The sequence below is a fragment of the Misgurnus anguillicaudatus genome, chromosome 22 (assembly GCF_027580225.2).
Source record: "Misgurnus anguillicaudatus chromosome 22, ASM2758022v2, whole genome shotgun sequence".
Taxonomy (NCBI): domain Eukaryota; kingdom Metazoa; phylum Chordata; class Actinopteri; order Cypriniformes; family Cobitidae; genus Misgurnus; species Misgurnus anguillicaudatus.
In genome coordinates, this window is record NC_073358.2 from 36,751,141 (window position 1) to 36,771,805 (window position 20,665).

Below are 20,665 nucleotides of genomic sequence, written 5' to 3' on the forward strand. Positions count from 1 at the left end.
TAAATCTAACCTAAATCCAACGTTGGGTTTTGACGTAAATCTAACCTAAATCCAACGTTGGGTTTTGATGTAAATTCGACATCAATCCAATGTTGGCTTTTGACGTAAATACGACATCAATCCAATGTCGGGTATTGACTTAAATCTGACATAAATCCAACGTTGGGTTTTGACGTAAATCCGACGTCAATTCAATGTCGGGTTTTGACGTAATTCCGACGTCAATTCAATGTTGGGTTTTGTGAAGTCAATCCAACGTCGGGTTGTGAAGTCAATCCAACGTCGGGTTATGAAGTCAATACAACGTCGGGTTGTGAAGTCAATCCAACTTCGGGTTGTGTAGTCAATCCAACGTCAAGTTTTGACGTCAATCCAAAAACAATCCAACGACGTAAATCTGATGTCAATCCAACGTTGGGTAGTGAAGTCAGGTTTTGATGTAGGTTTGACATTGGGTTTTGACAAATCTTGCACTCAGTATCATTATATTATAGATCCTCATAATATAATGTGCCCAGTGAAGATTGTACGTTGGATTTGTTAATTATGAGTGAAATGCTCACGTTCATTCTAGGCAGTTACTAGACGTATATTATTCGTTTACCTATTAAGTGTTACATAAATAGGTCCATTAGTAACTTACTATACCCTATAACTTACTAGTAACTTACTATTATTTTGTTGTCTATTTGAATGTGCCCAAGGAGTAGTCTTATCAATCCACATACTAAACACATGTTACATCATTCAAAATCAGAAGCAGATAGATTTAGACAGTGACAGATTTTTCAAATTTCATATCCAAATTCACATCACAGCTGAACTATGGGACTCATACTTGTGATTTATGAGCCTGCAGTAGACAAAAAAATAACTTTACTGAATATGTAAATAAGTTTTATGTGCTTCACATGACATGTTTTAACACAGTCCTGCTGTGGCTAAAGCCCATCTAATACTGAATCTTTGCCGAGCACATGTTAAACCTCCTCAGTGGAGTTATATTGGCAGATGTCTTTGGCAAGACTGTGTCCCTATATGCTTTAAATATACCTCCATATGCCAGGCAAGTACTAGATATAATTCTTTTACAACTACACCCTGAAGTTTATTATTCAGATCTTATTATTAAGCTGGTCAAACATTAAGGGCAAAGTTATATGCCCTCCGGCACAACTGCTCTTGCATTTGCTATCCACGTTGTGTATTGTCACCTTGACAACAATGGCTTCTATGTCAGATCGCTGCTCAGCATTCATCTGAATCATTCCCCAGACTCTAGTTAAGAAGTCTTAGCTTACACCACGCACCTTACTATACATCTGGGTCCCATATTAGCTGAACAACAAACCTGAGATTAATAGCTGCCCTGCCCCCATGTTTGTAACACTAATGCACTCAATTGCATTGCGTGCCAAACACTAGAGCAACCATAAAGTACAATACAACACCTGTGGTGCTCTTAAACATTAACAACCAGAATAGAGAAAAAGTCAAAATATTGAAGTTAGTATACATAAAATATGATAGTTTTTGGACTTGAACACATCAGTGTAGGTATAACAACGCTATCTCATTGCAATTCATAAATATTTTATAAGGCGGCTAATTTGTATTAATTAGTATAACCACATTTGGGTTTTTTTTGTGCAATTTGCTTTTGCCCCTGTGGGGTTAGGGGCAGTGATATAGGTATAGTTTTTATGATAATCGTATGTTTTTGAATGATTCACTTTGAACTGTACGAATTTATACAAATTAGCCAATTCGTAAAATACATACAAAATCCCATGAATTATGTTACTTTAGGTTAATGTATGTTTACTTATGATAAATCCATTTTAATTAGCCCTGAGTGTCTTCCCTTTACTAAAGACAACACGTAAGTACCTCAGCATTTTACAGGTGCATTCACCTCAACAGATTAAATCACTGGATGTCATCAAATCTCCAGAAGGTTCTTTCTTTATTTTCGTATACAACTGTATTTTGTGGCAGATCACAGTTTGTTGTATAGCAGTCATAGCCTAGTGAGGGCAGTCGTAGCCTAATGCTTAGAGAGTCAGGCGTATGTGTGTGTGTTCACTGCTCAAGGTTTAAAGGCAGAGATCATATGTCACTTTCACTTTACTGTCTATTTGCAGAAATTTTGACAAACTTAATAAGCATGGTGGACGGGACGATATGCAGAAAGAAATTTTAATGAACAGAAAATTCAAGAAAAAGAAGAAAGGGTTTGGGTGAAGTCGTGGAGACAGCGGGAACATGGTCTGTACAAGTTCACTTTGCATCAACTTTACTTTGTGCTGCGCCATGACTGCTTCTGTCTTCCATCATCTTGCTTTCTGATTGGATTTGTTTTCGGTTCACGTGATAATCTCAAGAGTGTGCCGCGTTTTTCCTCGGGCTCTCCCCACACATCATAATTTCTGATTGGAGCCGCCCCGGTCGCGAATCGTAAATATTAAACATGTTCGACATTCTTCCGATCAGGTTCGGAGACCCTTAACACACCTCACACCAAGGGAAAATCTGATAAAATAATCTGTAGAACCATCAAGATAATCGGGACATAGCTAGGATGGTTGGAAGGGGGAATTTCGGCCCAAAATCAGCCCAATTATTTTTTGGTGTGTACCCAGCATAAAGGACATTTTAACACTAAATCGTTTGTGAAACACAAAGGTTTTTTGGATGTTAAAGGTTTTTAATAGATAGTTTTAATAGTTTTTAATCTTGAACAGGAGCAACATTTGCACCATCTTCTTCAGCCACAGTACCTCTTGCGGTCTGGGCATGTGCCACACAAGATTCAAACACCCCTCCTGATAGGTTAAAGGTTGAAGAGCATGCGGCTTAGCAAGCTGCACCACCGAGCTGACACACAATCTTAACTCTGCCAAGAACAACTTTCAGAGCTGCAATAGCGCCAATCACCAAAGGTGCAGAAATGGCAGCGCAAAAATAACAGATATAGAATGTACATGAAAAATAGATAGTGTCAGCGAGTATAAGGTTTGGATATTGAAGCACCACACATTATATACTGTCAGATTACTGTGAGTTGTCACCGGTCACAGTCAACTTTGGACAGGGAAAAGTAGCAAATATCAAAAATCTGTTAAGTAATTTCTGTGCAGCTTGGTCCAAAAATTACTTGAGCCGAGTCGTAACTAAATTGGATCAAATTTGTAAAAGGAGTAGCGAAAAAGTGATTTCAAAAACACACAAACAAAATGTTTGAAAATGGCAAATGAGACATCGTTGGAATCGGCATAAACCAGGGAATTCAATGAAACAAAAAGTTGCATTTATTTTTCTACTCAACAAAGCTCCACTCTGTACAAGTGTGTCCTGTATCACTGCATCACAGTTTGTTAAGAAAAATTGCATCAGTCAGAAAAAGCCTGCAGTGAATAGTGAAAATAGCTTAGTCTATCACAGGGAGCTTGCTTTGCTGTAAAGGTCATAACAGTGAGAAGTGTGAAATTATGGCCAGCAGCATCTGAAACAACGCTAAGCTGTATCTACGTGCACACCATATTTTTATGGTTTTAACTCAATTCAATCAATTCAGAGATGTGTTAGCTCTTTTAAACTTGGTGAGCTGCTCAGTTGGCTACAGCATTCGAAATAAGTTCATTTATTGAAGTGCATTGTGTGATTGCCTACTGCCAAAGAATACATAATAAATGCCTTAGAGTTTGGCTGAAATTGGGAGGCAGCAAAATTAAGATTTTGTGTCGGGAGTGCACCTGTGATGCCGTAGGCAACTTACTAGATTTTGGAAAAGTTTAACAGTGGTGCACAAATGCAGTTTTAACAAGTATTGAGCTGTTCATCAGTCGCTATGCTGCTCACTCTCTTGTTTGTTTCTTTTTAGCAAGCAGGGGCGGTTCTAGGATTTCATTCTTAGCCCTCAGTGATGATGTGAAGAAGGCATTGTGATGCCTTTTTGCAAATTGGGACCAGCATTATTATATTATTCATGTAGACTACATACATTACTCTTCCATATAGTTCCAAGCCCTTATTATTTTTGATTTAACCTAATAAAAAAACTATTACAAATTACAATACCAAAAGTACTGGTGACCAAAACTCTTAAACAGCTATACAACATAAGGGTGAGTAAATAATGGAATGATGTTTATTAGTGGCTAATAACCTGTATCATGACTTTGAAACTGCTACAATAACTTTATTCATCATCTCTTACCTGTCTCTGACCCCTTCAGTCTCTCTAACTCTTTCTCCACCTGTTTGCTCTCCTTTCCAGGATTTAAAAACGTTATATATCCATCTATAAAACCAAACAAGTCACTGAATGTTGTTTATAGTCTATCTAATTTGTGTGTTTCATATACAAAATTTGTGAGTGCACTGGGTTTGTTACATGCGATGCCAGGTGTGTTTGTTTGTTTGTACAGTATGTGTGTGTGTGTGTCCGTGCATAACTGTGATGGCGGTGTTTACAGAAATTGAATGAGTAAAACTCAAAATGACAAATTTTTCAATGGCACATTCGAAAACTTAAAATCAAGTCACAGTCAGTATTACTGTTAACTAGAAAAATGCAAAAATATAGAACTTGTATTGCAAAAAAATGGTCATTTATGACGGTAAACTAAAAACGCCACTACTTCAGTTTGGAAAGCAATTTTGAAGTAAGTTAAGTTATAAACGATTAGAGATTTTAGCGCATTTAAGACGGCAAATATTCTTATATCTTGCAGACATAACAAAACTGCACTCATACAGACTAGAAAACAAATGTAAACATTAGCGAAAATACCTTCTATGAGCTTTCACGCTGGATATTTTATGAACAATTTTGAGTTTGCAGCTGCCTCACAGGCGGCCGCTCGCGCTCTCCTTCACTAATCACTACTACAGTGGCGGACGGTTACGACGCATGCGCAGAATAGCAAAAGTAATTAAATGCCTCATAAACTCGTTATTCTTTTTCATCGAAATGTCCTGCATTTTGCGTTATTTTCATTATTATTTTCGAATAAATTGTTTTTACAAATAAATAAATATTTAGACTAATTTTAGGCGTGCTAAGATTACAGACAAGGGTGGCTGGAGCCCAACTAGAACATCTCCTGTTAGTATTACGTATATGAAGTCAGATATTTAATTAATGCTGATGGTGGTGGAACTACAAAGAGCACGTCTGATATGACATTTCCGCAACCGTAACGAAAATTATTTTATCAATCAACTGTCAAAACCTCTGCAAGGAACAATTTTTAATTAAAATCAAATGGTCAATCAGAGCAACGCTTATGAGAAAGAGCAATAAGAACCCTGCTAAAAAAACAATAGACACCATCACAGAAATTCTATTGGTTTTATTGGGAATTGTTTTGATCCTAATGGAATATGGCCCAAAACACACTACAGTGTAGTGGTTTTAATGGAAAAAGCTAATGGTTCCTATTGGTATTTCAATGGAAACCATTAGAATTTTCTGTAATGGCTTTATAGTTTTTTTTCAGCAGGGAATGTATGTCTATAGAATAAGATGATATGTGTGTGTGGAGAGGTGATGTACATCAGTGTATTCAACACTCACAGGGGATCTGTTTAAGGCTGTTCATACTGTTGTGCTGTATGGGGAATTGCTTTATGCTTCAATGACCCAGGCCCCCCGGCACACATTCATCTTCATTTATCAGGGATGAAATTCTCTTCCTCACTGCTTCCTCCATATTGTCAGCTTAGCTCTCTCTCTCTCTTTCTCTCTCACAGCATCTTAGATCCTACTGCTTTATCTACAAGGGGTTTCAATGTTACTGAGCCAAAGTGTTGTTAACACTGTATGGGGAAAATCAAGCTGTTATAGCTTTTTATAGTGACACACTTATAATGTAAAAATAAAGGTGTTACAACAGGTTCTTCAGTGCGATAAGATTTGTTTCCCAAAATGGTTCTTAGTATGGGAAGGATCTATAAAAAAAGTAAAAAAGAAATGATTCTTTGGGGAACCACAAATGGTTCTTCTATGGTATAACTATTTTAGCACCTTTATTTTTTAAGAGTCTACATAAAGATCGATACCATATATACAAAGCATTTTCTGGTGCTAAATTGCTGTATAAAATATTTTTTGATAGACCAAAGTGGCTTTACTGTAGCAGAAGTAAACTTTATGTTTGGGTCCACAAGAAGCATAATGTTCCCAGCAGAGATGAAAACGCTTTAATGTGAAGATAATCTATAGCCTCCTCGCTGTTGAATAGGTGTTTAGATTAATCAGAACAAGAGCAATATATAGACAGACAGAGAGGCTGTCAGTCTGATTAATTTAACCATCTTTGCCTTGGCTGCGAAAAAACAAAGACCTGAAAAGAATTCGATCCGGAGTAAAAAGGGAAAGCTTCCTGCAGAGAACAGGAAACCCTTATGTGTCTTAAATTTGTCACGTGCTAATTCATCTCACAGAAGACAGAAATATTGACTCGCTTAAAACAATTTAATCGGATCTATTAATTAAAACTTTAATTAATTGTAGTTTATGCTGCCTCCTTAAAAGTCTGGGGAGATGTAGTCGGGTCATGTTTGGAGAGGCAGGAGTCCGTCTTGTTGAGTTCGGGTTAAACATCTGCTTGGGTGCTTCAAAGGAACAGAGAATTAAGACATTTCCCTACAGATCTCATTATCTCACTTCTGATACACCGTACAACTCACATTAAATCAGATATAAATACATGGGTGCACACAGGGCCACATGTTCATGACAGCGATGGTGATTTTATGTGCCTGCAGAAAAGATTCACGTTTATAGGATTTAAACAGGTTCTGCCATGCACACAAACTAATGTGAGTGCACTTTATAGAAAAGTCTGGAGACAAAAAATTTGTTTGCTTTGTAATCAGATGCCACATGCACTTGCTTCTAATTTTTTAATATATAAAAAAAGAATAGACTTTTATTAATAGACTTCATATATAAAATTTACACTCTAAAAATGGTTGGGTTATTTTTGATCCATGCATAATGGGTATATATTGGACAGAACACGTGCTGGGTTAAAAATTACCCCATGCTGGGTTAAAAATTACGCAATTTTGGGTTGTTGTTGTTATGCAACCATGGGGTATAATAACCCAGCATTGTGTCAATTTTAACCCAGCGGTGTGTTCTGTCCAATATTATTTACCCATTATAGGTCAAAAATAACCCAGTCATTTTTAGAGTGTACATTAATTTGTTGTTTTATGTGTATGGGTCAAAACTTAAAATATTAGGTTGAATTTAGTAGCAAAACCAAGTTGTTTTAACTTCATATATTTAACATCATGTCTCTTATTGTGTTTATACTTTATGGTAACATGTAAGACTTCAAGTGAAAGAGCTAAACACTGTCCAACTTAAAATACTGTTTGTGCTGAATTCATTTTGAGTTGATTCAATTAAAAATTATTAGTTGACTGAGCATTTTTACACAACTTCTTTGAGTTCATATTTTTAAGTTAAAATAACTCAATTTCTCAATTTTAAGGGCAGCATGAACACTTACTTTATTTAAGTTGAACCAACAAATTTTTACAGTGCAGTAAGATCGCATGATTACACTAAAGGGGGTCGCACACCGGATGCGCAGCTCAGCGCTGCGCTATTCTAAAATAAAAATCAAACACATTATACGCACACCGTCTCTGACAGGTGGCGCCTGTCCGCAGTGCCCAGCTTTGACTCAGGAAGTTGCTCAAATGCCTGTCGCGCCACAGAGCGCAACTCACAAAAATGCCTGTCGCGCCACACAGAGCGCAACTCACAAAGTTTAACATTTAATAACATCATATTTGTCCCAAATCATTAACGGTTAACATTGGCTGCTAACGTATGTTTTGCATTTTGAAGTAGACGCTATCTGACTAAGTTCGTGCTATTTAATGTGCACTCGATACCTGCGAGTTGTCCTAGAAGCGACTCGACGTGGAGCGGCGCATCCGGTGCGCGACCCCCTTAAGAAGTGCATTAAAAACACATGGGCAGTTTCCCAGATAGGGCAGACTAAAATGTATGTTTGAGCTGTCTTAATTTAAAGAGCACCTATTTCATTGCTATAAACAACGTTATTTTGTGTATTTGGTATAATACAATGTGTTTGCGTGGTTTATGGTTAAAAACACATTATTTTCAACATACCTTACATTTTTGTAATATGTAGTTTTGCTAATATGTACGTTGTGAATACCTCTGACGTCAGCAGGAAGTGTGACGCTCCTTACCATGTTTGAAAGATTCACGCACAATGCAACGCCAACAGGAGTCAACCCACAGGCTGTGAGTCCAAGCGGGAGGAATTATTATAATGTCTGTCTTGTCTACATCACCAATCCCAGAAAGTAAATTGTTGCATACAATCGTGTTGTGTAAATTATTTGTTGTAGTCCAAGAAAAGAGATTTATGTTGGAAACACTAACTCGCGTCATCGTTTACTTTGGGATTTGTAACTTTTGCATATCGTTAACAGGTACTAATACACAATCACACACCAAATAAAAATGTAAAATCATGAATCGGACCATTGGTGCTCTTGCACTGAAATATCTGAACATATATCAGGGCCATTGTTTTGACTCAAGATCTGTATGTTTTAAATGTCCTAATATATAAGGGCTAGTTCTGGATTAAGCTAAACCCTGTCTGGAAAACCACCCCATAGAGTAATAAAAGCATGTATAATAGATTGCCCTACAAATACAGCCAACACTTGTTTCACTAAAACTCTCTGATCCAACATGAAAATCGCAAGCATTTGTTCATCAGTTCAATCATTAGTCATGGCAATTCTCCCATTTGCTTGCTCTCAGTGGGATGTACATCTAGGAGAGGACAGAAGATGGGATCCAGTACTCTGAACTGTGTGTGTATGATAACCACAGTGGTCTAAAGATCTCTGATTCACACTAGACCCTATACATTCATGCTGATCTCACATCTGCCAAAACATCAGTCACACTGCAGAAGCCCCACTGAGAATAAGCATCAATTACACACTGTGTGTGTGCGCCAGTGAGTTATGCAGAGAATATGACATTCCATACTTTAAGTGAATAACTGTGTGTGCATTTTATATTTTTACTGTAGCATTCTGTGCCTACATTTAACATTTTTATTTGCTTGCCTTTCAGATTTTGTTGCATCTCAAAGGCTTCGTGATCTCACTTGAATCGTCAATAAAACATACTCAAGTGGGTGGCTTGTAAACTTAAGCCGGGGTGCTGTTCTGTAACTCAGAATTAACTTTTATCTTCAACAAAACAGTTTACGTTTGAATACAAAGTTGAATATGAGCCAGACTTAAGGGACATTTTGTTCTTAAACTGTAACAGTGGCGGCTGGTGACTTTTTTTTTTGAGGGCGCACGATGCGAAGTTTGTCACAACATGTATTTAGCCCGTCATGTATGTGGTTCGTAATTTCAAAATATGTGTTCTGCGTTGTGAGAGATCTTGTGTGCATCACGTGTTTTGCCAAAATAAGTGCCTGCTGCAGATGCGCCCAAAGGGTTCACGATAAAAGAGAAGCTCGCGTTCGCCAGATACTCGCATAATCTCATGTGTTATCAGAGTTTAGTGTTAAGTGAATGTCTTGCGTGTATTTTGTGAATGTTAGCGTCTCTTTTATCACAAACGGTTATGACGCGTGTGCAGCAGGCACTTATTTTGACAAAACACATGATGCACACATAATCTCTCGACACGCAGGACACATATTTTGGAAAAGGGAACCACACACGTGACAATCCGAACACTTATTTTGAATTAGCGCATCCTCGGATGAGCAGTCACGAGCCGCCACTGAACTGGCTGGACACACCAAAACTTTTAAACGCGGCTGAAAACGCCTTGAGGACGCCGAATGCCAGCTGTTTTTCAGCTGAGTGCCAGCTTTCTTCAGCTGATCGCTTTGATACTTCAGCTGCGAGCCGGTTGGTTGCTGTGGTAATGTCCCGCCCCTCCTCCACTGTGATTGGGCGGCGTATGAGAACTGACATTGACGAGCGGAGCTTTTCTCCCAAAGTAGAATCTCTTTCAACTCTCGACGCTCAGCGCAGAGCGCGGAAAAACCGCCGAGCGCCGGTTTTCAGCGCGGAAAAAACACGCTAGCTGCTGGCTTATTTGAAAAACGCAGAGCTTCAATTGGAAACAATTGAAAACATGCGCCGGCCGCAGGCATAAAAGCTTTGGTGTGCACGCCCCCTAAGAGTTATTCAGATGAACACAAAAAATATATTTTGTTTAATGATGTTAAGTGCACAGTTGATGGTACCGATTCACTTTCATAGTAGGAAAAACAAAAAATATGAAGGTCAATGGGTAGGGTCAACTGTGTGCCTACCACCATTTATCAAAATATCTACTTTTGTGTTCAACAGAGAAAAGAAACGCATAGAGAACAACATGTGGGTAAGTAAATAATGACATCATTTTCATTTTTGAGTGAACTATCCCTTTAAGTAAGTAGTCATATGGTGTGCGTGGGTATAAAGTTTGTTATTAGAGTCATCTTTACTATAAGGATAAAAACATTCACAGCTTTCGCAGTGGAAATGCATGCACAAACAACATTCAGAAACACTAAAGTTACACAATGATTTTATTAAATCAAAACATATGATGTGCACATACATTAGCCTTTACAAAACCACAAGCACACATACATGCATGAACAATGAGTGAACCAACTACAGTGACTAAAAGATGGAAGAAAATATTCACAAGACACAAAATCACTTTTGATGCATGATTTAATGACAGAAAACAATGATCGTAATTAGATTATACAACACAACATTGAGAATGAGGCCAAACACCAAATTTATTTCATGAAACAAGACAACCAGACAACTTTTGCAAGCAAATCACAGGGAATATTTTAATAATCTGATCAATCTAAAACATGAAGGCATGTTAAAATAAAATTATTTTTTTTTCTGCAGACACTAAAGTCAATTGTGTTTTTTTGAGATGTTGTTAGAACTAAACCGCTAACAGGGGAAGAATAACAAGTGATACAAGTGTCTGAGAGCTTTTAAATGAACAAGACCAACACACTTTTTAAAGGTCCCTTTCTTTCTGTGTTTTTGAAGCTTTGATTGTGTTTACAGTACGCAATATAATGTGTTCATGTTTCACGTGTAAGAAAACACGGTATTTTTCACACAATTTACGTATCTCTATAAGTTTTCACTGGCTGATATCTTCCTTGTTCTATAAAGTCCCTCCTTCAGAAATACGTAACGAGTTCTGATTTTGTACCTTGTTTAGTGTGTTGTGATTCGACAGCAGCTTAAAGGAACAGTATGTAGGATTGTGGCCAAAACTGGTATTACAATCACAAAACTTGTGGCTAAAACTGGTACTGCAATCACACAACTGGTGGCCAATACAGAAAATGACAACATAAACATCAGTTGAGGGCTGCTACTCCACTTTTTAAATGACAATATCCTAGCCAGACCACTGTTGTCAGTGATATAAGTATTTGAAATGAACACAATTTCTTAATGTCTAGTGACATATCAGAGCCATTTTATGATTAATTGATATAAATTTCTTACATATTGTTCCTTTAACTTAGCATAGCCGTAAGCAGAGCTTAGCTGGCGACTGACGTATTCCTGTGGGCAAAGTTTAGTCAAAAACAAGTTTTATTGACGTCATTCAATCAGGAAGTAAAGGGCTGTAGTCCAAACCAGCCATTCACTGTAGGCTTTGACAGCCGAATTCTGTTAAAGAAAATATATCGCCTGGCAGTGAACTTTGAACTTAATAATTTTGCAGGTATTATTTATGCTCTAACAGCAGCATTACACACTAACTAAAGTTTGAAAAATGGGATCAGGAAGAACGTGACCTTTAAGACCAATGAAATTGGACCTGCCCACTGTTTACTTGTCAAATCCATTCCACTATAGAAGTGCCTTAATAAATTAAAGTCCATTCTGGACTTTAAGTGACTTCCATGCTGCTGCTTCATCAAATTCATTCCACTTGGCTCATTTAGAGTCCATATAAATTCAACTCCATTTTGTGTTTTCACTACTTTTGCCAACTGTACCCCCTGCGACATAACAAGGTAAGCAAAGTCTTTTGGCTGTAAAAACAATTGTTTCATTAAAAGGCACCAGAATACAAGAAAATGGCATCTACTCCAGTAAATGCTTTTGGACCCACCCACATTTTTTTTGCTTCCGACGCCCATGATTAAAGTGCATATGTCACTTTTTGAAACATGTTTATGAGCTAAATGGTAAGTGCACTTGAAGATTAAAATGACTGTTGAATGATTTAGAGAAAAGGCAAATGCAAAAAGTAATCCCTAAAGCCCGGAATACACTGCAGGATTTTTGCACTCCTATAAGATCATTACCTTATCACACTGTGCGATATGGATCGTTTGAACTCGGGTACGACAGGCGCGTTGACTGTACGATGATGACACGGAAGCTTCAGCGGCTGCGTCATACGTTAGCCCAGCGTCAACAGCATGCGCTCGTGGTAAACAAATACCAGTACGCAGATCGTAGCAGCAAACACACTGTGCGGTGATCATGCTGAATTTCTGACACTGTCAGAAAACTATCGTAGGCTATCTTTGGACGCAAGACCGAGAAAACGGCCGTCTTTGAACCTCACTGTACAACACAGGACCACAGATGAAGAGCCACCATCACAGAAATTGCGACGATTGTTTCACGATGGGAATCTTTCGTCTGGGACAGTGAATAATCATGCAGTGTATCCCGGGCTTAAAAGCTAGGGTGCATGATTTTTAAAAAACACTTTGGAAAAGGGAGTCGGGCCAAGTAACAAAACTCACTTGTAGCCAATCAGCAGTAAGGGGCTTGTCTACTAACCAACATCGTTGTCTGGGTTGCGTATGTGTGAGGCAGGTCTATCAAAAGAAGGTCCAAATTCTATTGGTGTAGGGGGGTGTTTGTTTAGGTGATTTCAAATATCAACATTGGCTTTCAGAGATCATGCACCCCGCCTTTAATCTGAATTTCTTTCTTGTTTATGGTCAAATATCAAATCAACCTTAAAAAGCAAAAGTGACTACATTTTATTAGCAAGGCACTACATCATTTATTAAGCAAAGCAGGAAGATATTTTAAAGATGCAGTGTGTAATTTTTAGAAAAATCTTTTGACAGAAATGCAAAATAATACAAAACTATATAATCAGGGGTGTATAAAGACCTTTAATGAACCCTTATATTTTTATTACTTAAGAATGAGAATTTTTAATCTACATACCGAGGGTCCCCTTACATGGAAATCGCCATTGTGTGCCGCCATATTTCTACAGAAGCCCTTAAAGCAACACTAAAGAGTTTTTGCTCTTTGCTCCCCCTACAGGTTGGAAGCCGAATTGTCTATTACCACCGTCGTAAATAATTTAGCCTACTGCAGCAAAGCTGGCTCTGATTGGATTGTAGGTCTGCCGTAAAGCAAGTTTTTGTAGTTTTCAATTGAACTACAGGACCGGGACCTGACGGTTGGAAACTTATTTAGTGCAGTTTTGACCGATAGAGGGCTGCAAAGCGAATGTGAAAGTGCCGTTCACCCTGTTTCGATTGGATGAACGACTTTTTTGAAAACGTTATTTTAAGGTAAAAAAAACCCTTTAGTGTTGCTTTAACGGACAAACTTTTTTTACGAAGCTTTCTCCGAAGATTACATGTTTGTCTGGTGGAGCTCCCGTAGCTTCTCTATGCATTTTAAAAGCGATGGGTGAGCAGTTAACTGACCCATCGGTTGCAATTTGCAACCTCACCACTAGATGCCACTAAAATTTACACACTGCACCTTTAAGCAATGTTTGTAAAAAACATTGAGCACCATTGACTTCCATAGTATTTTTTCCTACTATGCAAGTCAATGGTGTTCTGATTACAGATATCTTTCAACCTGAGGGCGAGTAAACGATGGCATCATTTTCATTTTTGGTTGAACTATCCCTTTAAAAAAATAAAATAATATTTCTCCTGTTTTAAAAAAATGCGTCTTTTGCAGTTTGAATTCCAAGAGTTAAGGAATTAATAAGTTTTACTTACTTTTAACCATAAATCTTTGAGATGTTTAAAATGCGCGTGCGTGTGTGGTGTGAGAGATAAAGCAGGAGTGTGTGAGAGATGTTAATGTGAAGAGATGGTGACAGAGCCTGCGGGGATGTACTTCATGTGGACTGCAGGGGTAGTGACATTTATCAGCCAGAGTTGAAGGGGCCACTTTATACGGCATCTCTGACTGTCCAATAAAATAATGCCATGCTGACTTGTTGAGAAAAGTGTGGCAGAAATGTCCTGGCTTTTCACCCTCATACAAAGACTTTTAAGTACCACAAAAAGACTCCAGATGAATGTCTTTAAATCTGTCAGATCAAGGTCTTCACATGGGGATTAATGATTGGGATGGAGGGACTTTTTTCAGTGCTTCACACTCACCAGTTCTTTCTTCTTCATACACTCCATCAGAATGATGAAGAGATGCTGGGCCTGCGTCCGGCTGTACGTGAATGTCTTCTGAATGGTCACCAACAACTGGTCTCTTAAAGATTCATTTATGATTCTAACATTACAGAGAAAGATTGGGTTTAATTCTTTACATGATATTAAAGACATCATGGTTACATTTTCACAGAATGGTCTTTATGCTTTTACATAGAAAACAGTAAACATTAAAAATGACTTTAACTGCGTTTCCACAGACTGTGCTATACATTTTCATCTACATTTATGTGTGTACTGTAGAAAATGCTTTTACTGCACCATGTAAATGCTTTTTTCAGTTTCCATAGAAATCAGACTTTGTGCAAATCAGCTACATTTATTGATGAAGAAAAATTGTCTAGGACAAAAACTATTTGACTTCTTTTCATTTTTGCCATTTGTTTTAATCATAAATCTTAATTTTCATAGAGTCTTGGCAGTTTATCTTAGCAATTTGCTTAAATAAATGTATCTTGTTTAGATATTTTATTGAAAAACAAGACTAAAATACTGAATAAGAAAAATTGTATAATCTCAAACACTGTCACAGTGAGTTAAACCTCACATACCCGCCTTCCTCCGAGTACTTGTGGCCAAAAGCTAGGATGTCGGAAGCACGTCCACTGCCATCACACACCACCACAGGAACAGGAGGGGTATCTCTCAGGTACTCCAGCACGATAGAGATCACATTAGGACCTCCCTCCACTATCAGAGCCACCACCGGAACGCCCTGTCCAATCCCTGTGGAGACAAAACCGACAGAAATGTGAAAGATATGGGGTATGTGTGCCATCGGCGGGGAGGTTTTAAAAGGAAAACTAATAACAAAGATTAAAGGCGAAGTGTGTATTTTTTGTGTGTAGAGATGACTGGGCCAGACTGGCTTAGGTTGACTGTGGCTTAAGCACTGTGGTTCTTTCAGTGCACTTTTGTTGCAGTGCAATGTCATTGAGAACTTGAGATGACACATTGCTGTAACTTAACTGATAGAGAATTGCGTTAACAGTAGGGATGCTCCGATCAGGATTTTTGCAGCCGATCCGGAGTACAGATTTGTTGACTTTGTGATCGGCCGATACCAATGCCAATACCGATTCTTCAAGCTGATATGCAAGCTCTTTGATGACTGTAACTGTTAAAATTTTTTTCTAGATAAAGTAATACCACAGATGTTGCCTTTGTTATATTAATTAGGTATATTATTGTTTTAATAGAGAATCAAATGAATAAGCACAACAAATATTTCTTTGGCAAAGAGATTAATGTCTGTTAAAAGTACTGAAAATGAAACACTTCACAGTCTCTTTACTGGTTGAATTACATATACACGCATTCGTATAAAGTACAAAATTTCTTCAGTAAAGAGCAGAGAGTGATTTTATTGAGAGATAAATTAGGCTACTGTAGCTTTAAGACGATAGAGAGATCGCTTTGTTCACGTGCACTGATGACAGGCTGCTGTTTGTGCGCACGTTGGGTGTACGCGGACAAGAGCAGCTGCGAGAAAATGAACGTTTAAACTGTGAAAACGCATGCAAATAATAAACTTTCGGCATGAAGATGCAATGTCCGCAATAGATATGATATATGTATACGCTGTTTGATGGGGATGTGAAGACGCCTCGCACGGTTAGGACGGGAGTGCGCCCTCATAAAAAATACACATATCTCTGTTTAGGCAGAGCGAGAAATCCAGATTTGCAGGTAGCACATGAGGAACGGGTTATAAAATGCTCACACTGCGTAAAAATTGTCTCTAAGTGCAATCGCATTCAGGAGCCCTATGATGACAAAAGTAAAAAGAGAGATCGGTTCATGAGATCGGCAAATTTAGCGAGTACCGATCGAGTCATTTAATGCCATTATCAGGCAATACCAGCAACACAGTAATTGATAAAATGCACTTTACGCTTCTTTAGATTTAAGTATGAATGAATGTAAAAATGTCAAACATGGCTCAACCAATGGGGTTAGTTTGGGGCGGGATTTGCTGCTGTACTATAGAGAGTATGCACGTGACATCACCTTTGGCGAAAGTGCCTGCGGTTAACCCCACTGAGTGGCAAAAGACAGAGCGGCAGAATTTGAGTACAGTGTGAAATCAGCGAAAACACGGGAAAATCGCGTCTAAATGGGAAAAGCTGTTGTGCGATAGACTGTACTAACAGATTTAAAAAGAATTCGGAGCTATCGTTTTACAGACTGCCAAGAAACACAGAAAGGAGAAGTAAATATTCATGCCAACGTCCACAGACCACAGGTGGGTTGACAAATTGCTAGGGTCACTATTAAGCGGAGTTTTTACTTTCTACTTAAACGTATTTTGTCAAGTATTTGTATTTTATCCGTGTTTTTCTTTGGAAAACATCCATTCCAAAGCATATTATCATAATTGTTATTCTATTACATTTCATAAATACAAGTTTTTGTTTTACATTAAATATTTAAGTAAATTAATGTACTTTTACTCAAGTAAAAGTACACAATTTTAATGTAATTAGGTATTAAATACATTTTAATATGCAATATTAAAGAATACACAGTATGATTCTATGCATTAGATTGTAGTGAAGTAAAATTTTTCCCAAAACAAACAGCCTAATAAAGCACAGATGCTTGAAAAATGTAACTAATGTAACTAATTATTGCCTACCTCTGTTATCAAGTCCAACTAAATTTAATTTAAGCTGATAATAGTCAGTTTTATTGCCATTTTCGCAGCAGCCGCTATGAAAACCAGCCATTTTGTTGAACGTTTCCCACTCAACGGGGCGAGCTCCGACGTGGTCACGTGGAAAAGTGACATCAATGCATACCCTCTACACTCTAAAAAAACAAACGGTGCTATATAGAACCAAAACTGTTAATTTGAATCGTACGTTTTTAGTGCCATATAGCACCGGTGAAGCACCGGTGAGGCGCCTGTGTGGAGCCGTATAGGGGCCATGTAGCACCACCATAGCACCACATTTGGTTCTACATAGCACTATATGGTTCTACACAGGTGCTTCACCGGTGCTTCACCGGTGCTATATGGCACTAAAAACGGTTCTTCTATGATTACGAGCAAAGAACCACTTCTGGTGCTATATAGTACCGTTTGTTTTTAGAGTGTATAAGCTATTAAGTAGTTTGTCATATCAGTTGCTAAATCCTAAAAATCCACAAAATTTAACTATACTTGAAATGCCAAGCTTTGAACTCATAACTTGAACTTCCAGCATAGCAACCTGATATATTAATTTTTTTATTTTAAGCAATTAAATACAAAATTAATGCTGTGGGGAATACTCATAAGCCTTTGTGCTTGAATTATTAATTATGTCTGCTTGGTCATGGGGCTGGGAATTTATGCAGGCATGTATTTAGTTGATATAACATTATTGGTGTTTTTTGGTTGTAATTTCATTTTGTGTGCCATCAGTTTTAATAAACACCATTAATTAATATTTTATTTCAGTGAACAATAAAGTTGTAATTTTTAACTGACTTAATAGCATTTACAGTCTTCAAAGATGAAGCAGAAAAACACAGGGAAATTAAGCGATAAAAGGTAAAGCACATAAAAACGAAAGTATGTAGAAAAGTTGTAGTCATTCAGGTAAAGAAAAGGTAGAGGAACGGATGGTTATTCTAGTGAACAACCTTAAAGATCCTATGAAAAATCCTATTGTCACTGCCCAGCCAACAATAACCATCATTTCACCGTCTAGGTTAACCATAGACCTAAAATAGTCTGGCAACAAGTAACACATTAGCCAAGTTTCGTTTTTTGCCTATAACTTACGAGTATGATATTCTATCATGTTAGCAAAGTCAACAGTGATTATTGATTAGTGATTACAAGATGTTTGATTTCATATATTTATTTATTTTTATATATTTTTGGGCTGTGGTTAGACATCTATTAAGTTTTCAGACAGCCCAAATTTAGCCTTGTTTTAGCCTAGACATCTGGGCTGATGTGTTTGGACAGCTGTTAGATGTTTTAAATATTTTAAATGCAAAAGTGCCTGCAGAGAACTTAGTCTCATTAGACAAATCACTCATCATGTTCAGCATTGCATTAGCAGTGCAAAGATTTTGTGTTCAAACAGGTAACACACAAACTGATAAAAAAGTATGCCTCGAATGCACTGGTAATTGCTTTGGATAAAAGAGTCTGCCAAAGGCAAAAATGTAATGTAAATATCTCCACACTGAAAGAAAACGAACTACTTTCAAGTTCTGGAGATAAAAAGCGTTTACTGCACAATCAGATCATTCCTGCATTAATCAGATACAATTAACAGTGTTAATTCATTAACAGGTGTGCCTGCGGTGGTTTAGAGCAACAGAGCAGAACGGAGCAAAACCCGACCGGTCCTTCTCCAGCACGCTCGCTGTTTCCTGCAACCTGATGAGTGCAAGGTATGCTGTTGTGACTGTAATTCAAAAAGCATGTTGTTGCCAGATCCTCCTACCGCTGATTAAATTATGCAAAGCGAGATAAAGACAGAGAAACAGGCAGATAGAGAGACAGAGAGAGGGGCGCAGTGGATCCACATGCGCTGTCATCATTGTGCCTAAAATGAGTACGGTTACATAAAGTGTGTCTATTTTTAGCAGCACACTGACTTCAAAAGCTACTGCTGCTCGGCCGATATAGCAATCCGAAGAGTGGTATTTACTTTCTCATCCTGAATCTCTTCCTCATACCTTTATCTCACTCTGTATTATTTCTCTTGTACCGAGCTGATATTTATTGATCTGTGAGTCTTCTTACGTGATGTTTTTTGAGAGCTCAGGAACACCGAGTTGTTTACACACACACACCCACACACGTACGACAGTTTGCTCTTATGCGGCAGGGATGGCATTCGTTGTGCACACACTGAACTAAAACAGGACTGTAGATATATTATTAATCTGCAATCCTGTTTACTGCTTACCTAAATGGTAAAACGCCCTGAGCAAATTCAGCTCCTTCACTGCAAAGTCACTAAATGGCATATGTGTTTTCAATTATGTATTTACTTACAGTATTCTGAATTTGACAAACAGCAACCAAATACCCATTTCCTCAACAGCACATACGCATGTTTCCAGAACTATCAGTGTGCAATCTTTTCCCTTCTTACCAAAAATCAAGTAAAATATGATCTGTAGGTTAACATGTACAGACACCACTGAATAACATGGTAATAGTGCTGTCATATTATGAAGGTCAAGACTGTCCTACAAACACATAGGGGCTGTTTCCCGGACAGGGTTTAGATTAATTTAGAAGAACTAGGGCTTAGTAATATTAGGGCATTTAAGTGTTTATGGCAGTGGAAAAAGTAAGTGAACCCTTAGAATTTATAACTGGTTGACCCCCCCTTGGCAACAATAACCAGAAATGGGGACTCGAGTTTGAGACTCGGACTCGAGTGCGACTTAAGTCGCACACACAGTGACTTCAGACTCGACTCAGACTCGAGCCGCGGGACTCGTGAACAATGTTTTTTTTTAAGAAATGTCTGATGAGCTCGCTGTTATTCCCCTCGCTCTGTTACCTACACCCTGCCCACGACGTCACGTGACGTATTTGCTCCGCGCGCGCAACATACATGTTGACTGCACTGGCCGCTGCTGTGACATTCATCTGAAGCTTTGGGAAGTGCTGTGACGGATCCGCGGTTCGGCTCGCATGCGATTCGCGGATTGTTATGCAATTTAAATAGGGTAAGTTAAGTTTATCATTAACATGTTTTTAAGGCTTGCAAATGTTTAAATGGTTAAACAATTTAATTGCTTAAAGGCGCTAAAGTGAGAAGATTTCTGTACATGCGGTTAAATTGTCTGGTCCAGAGTTGCACTACTGTGTATCATACTGTGGTCCATTATCATCATTTGCTGAATAAAGCAATGAAAAACAACGTAACGATTTTATGTGAAGCTGTTTATGCTGCATCTTCTTCCTGAAGCGCTGTTTGGATTTACCCTCCACCTGTGTGTGAGGATGCGTTTAAGTGCCCTCAGTAGTGCACATACAGAGAGAAGTGTTTCAAAAAGTAAGCCAACATAAAATCTTTCTGTTCTTGACAGGGCACATACACACAAAATGATCTCACAGTATTCTTTTTCTAATAAAAAACATTTCTTTATGTCTTAAGAAACCAGTC

At 38.0% G+C, this 20,665-nt stretch overlaps 1 protein-coding gene across 15 annotated transcripts in view; it reads right to left on the reverse strand.

The window, feature by feature from the left end:
• trpm3 (transient receptor potential cation channel, subfamily M, member 3) overlaps positions 1 to 20,665 on the reverse strand; it is a 177,955-nt gene that overhangs the window by 37,358 nt on the left and 119,932 nt on the right. For all 15 annotated transcript variants that reach the window (XR_008642991.2, XM_055199095.2, XM_055199102.2 and 12 more), the window contains exons 7-8: positions 15,086 to 15,260; positions 14,472 to 14,595 (exon numbers count right to left, since the gene is read on the reverse strand). Coding sequence is in view for 14 of the 15 variants with exons in the window: in XM_055199095.2 (XP_055055070.2) it covers positions 14,472 to 14,595; positions 15,086 to 15,260 (299 nt within the window). In the remaining variant the exon portion in view is untranslated. The remainder of the gene's footprint in view (positions 1 to 14,471; positions 14,596 to 15,085; positions 15,261 to 20,665) is intronic.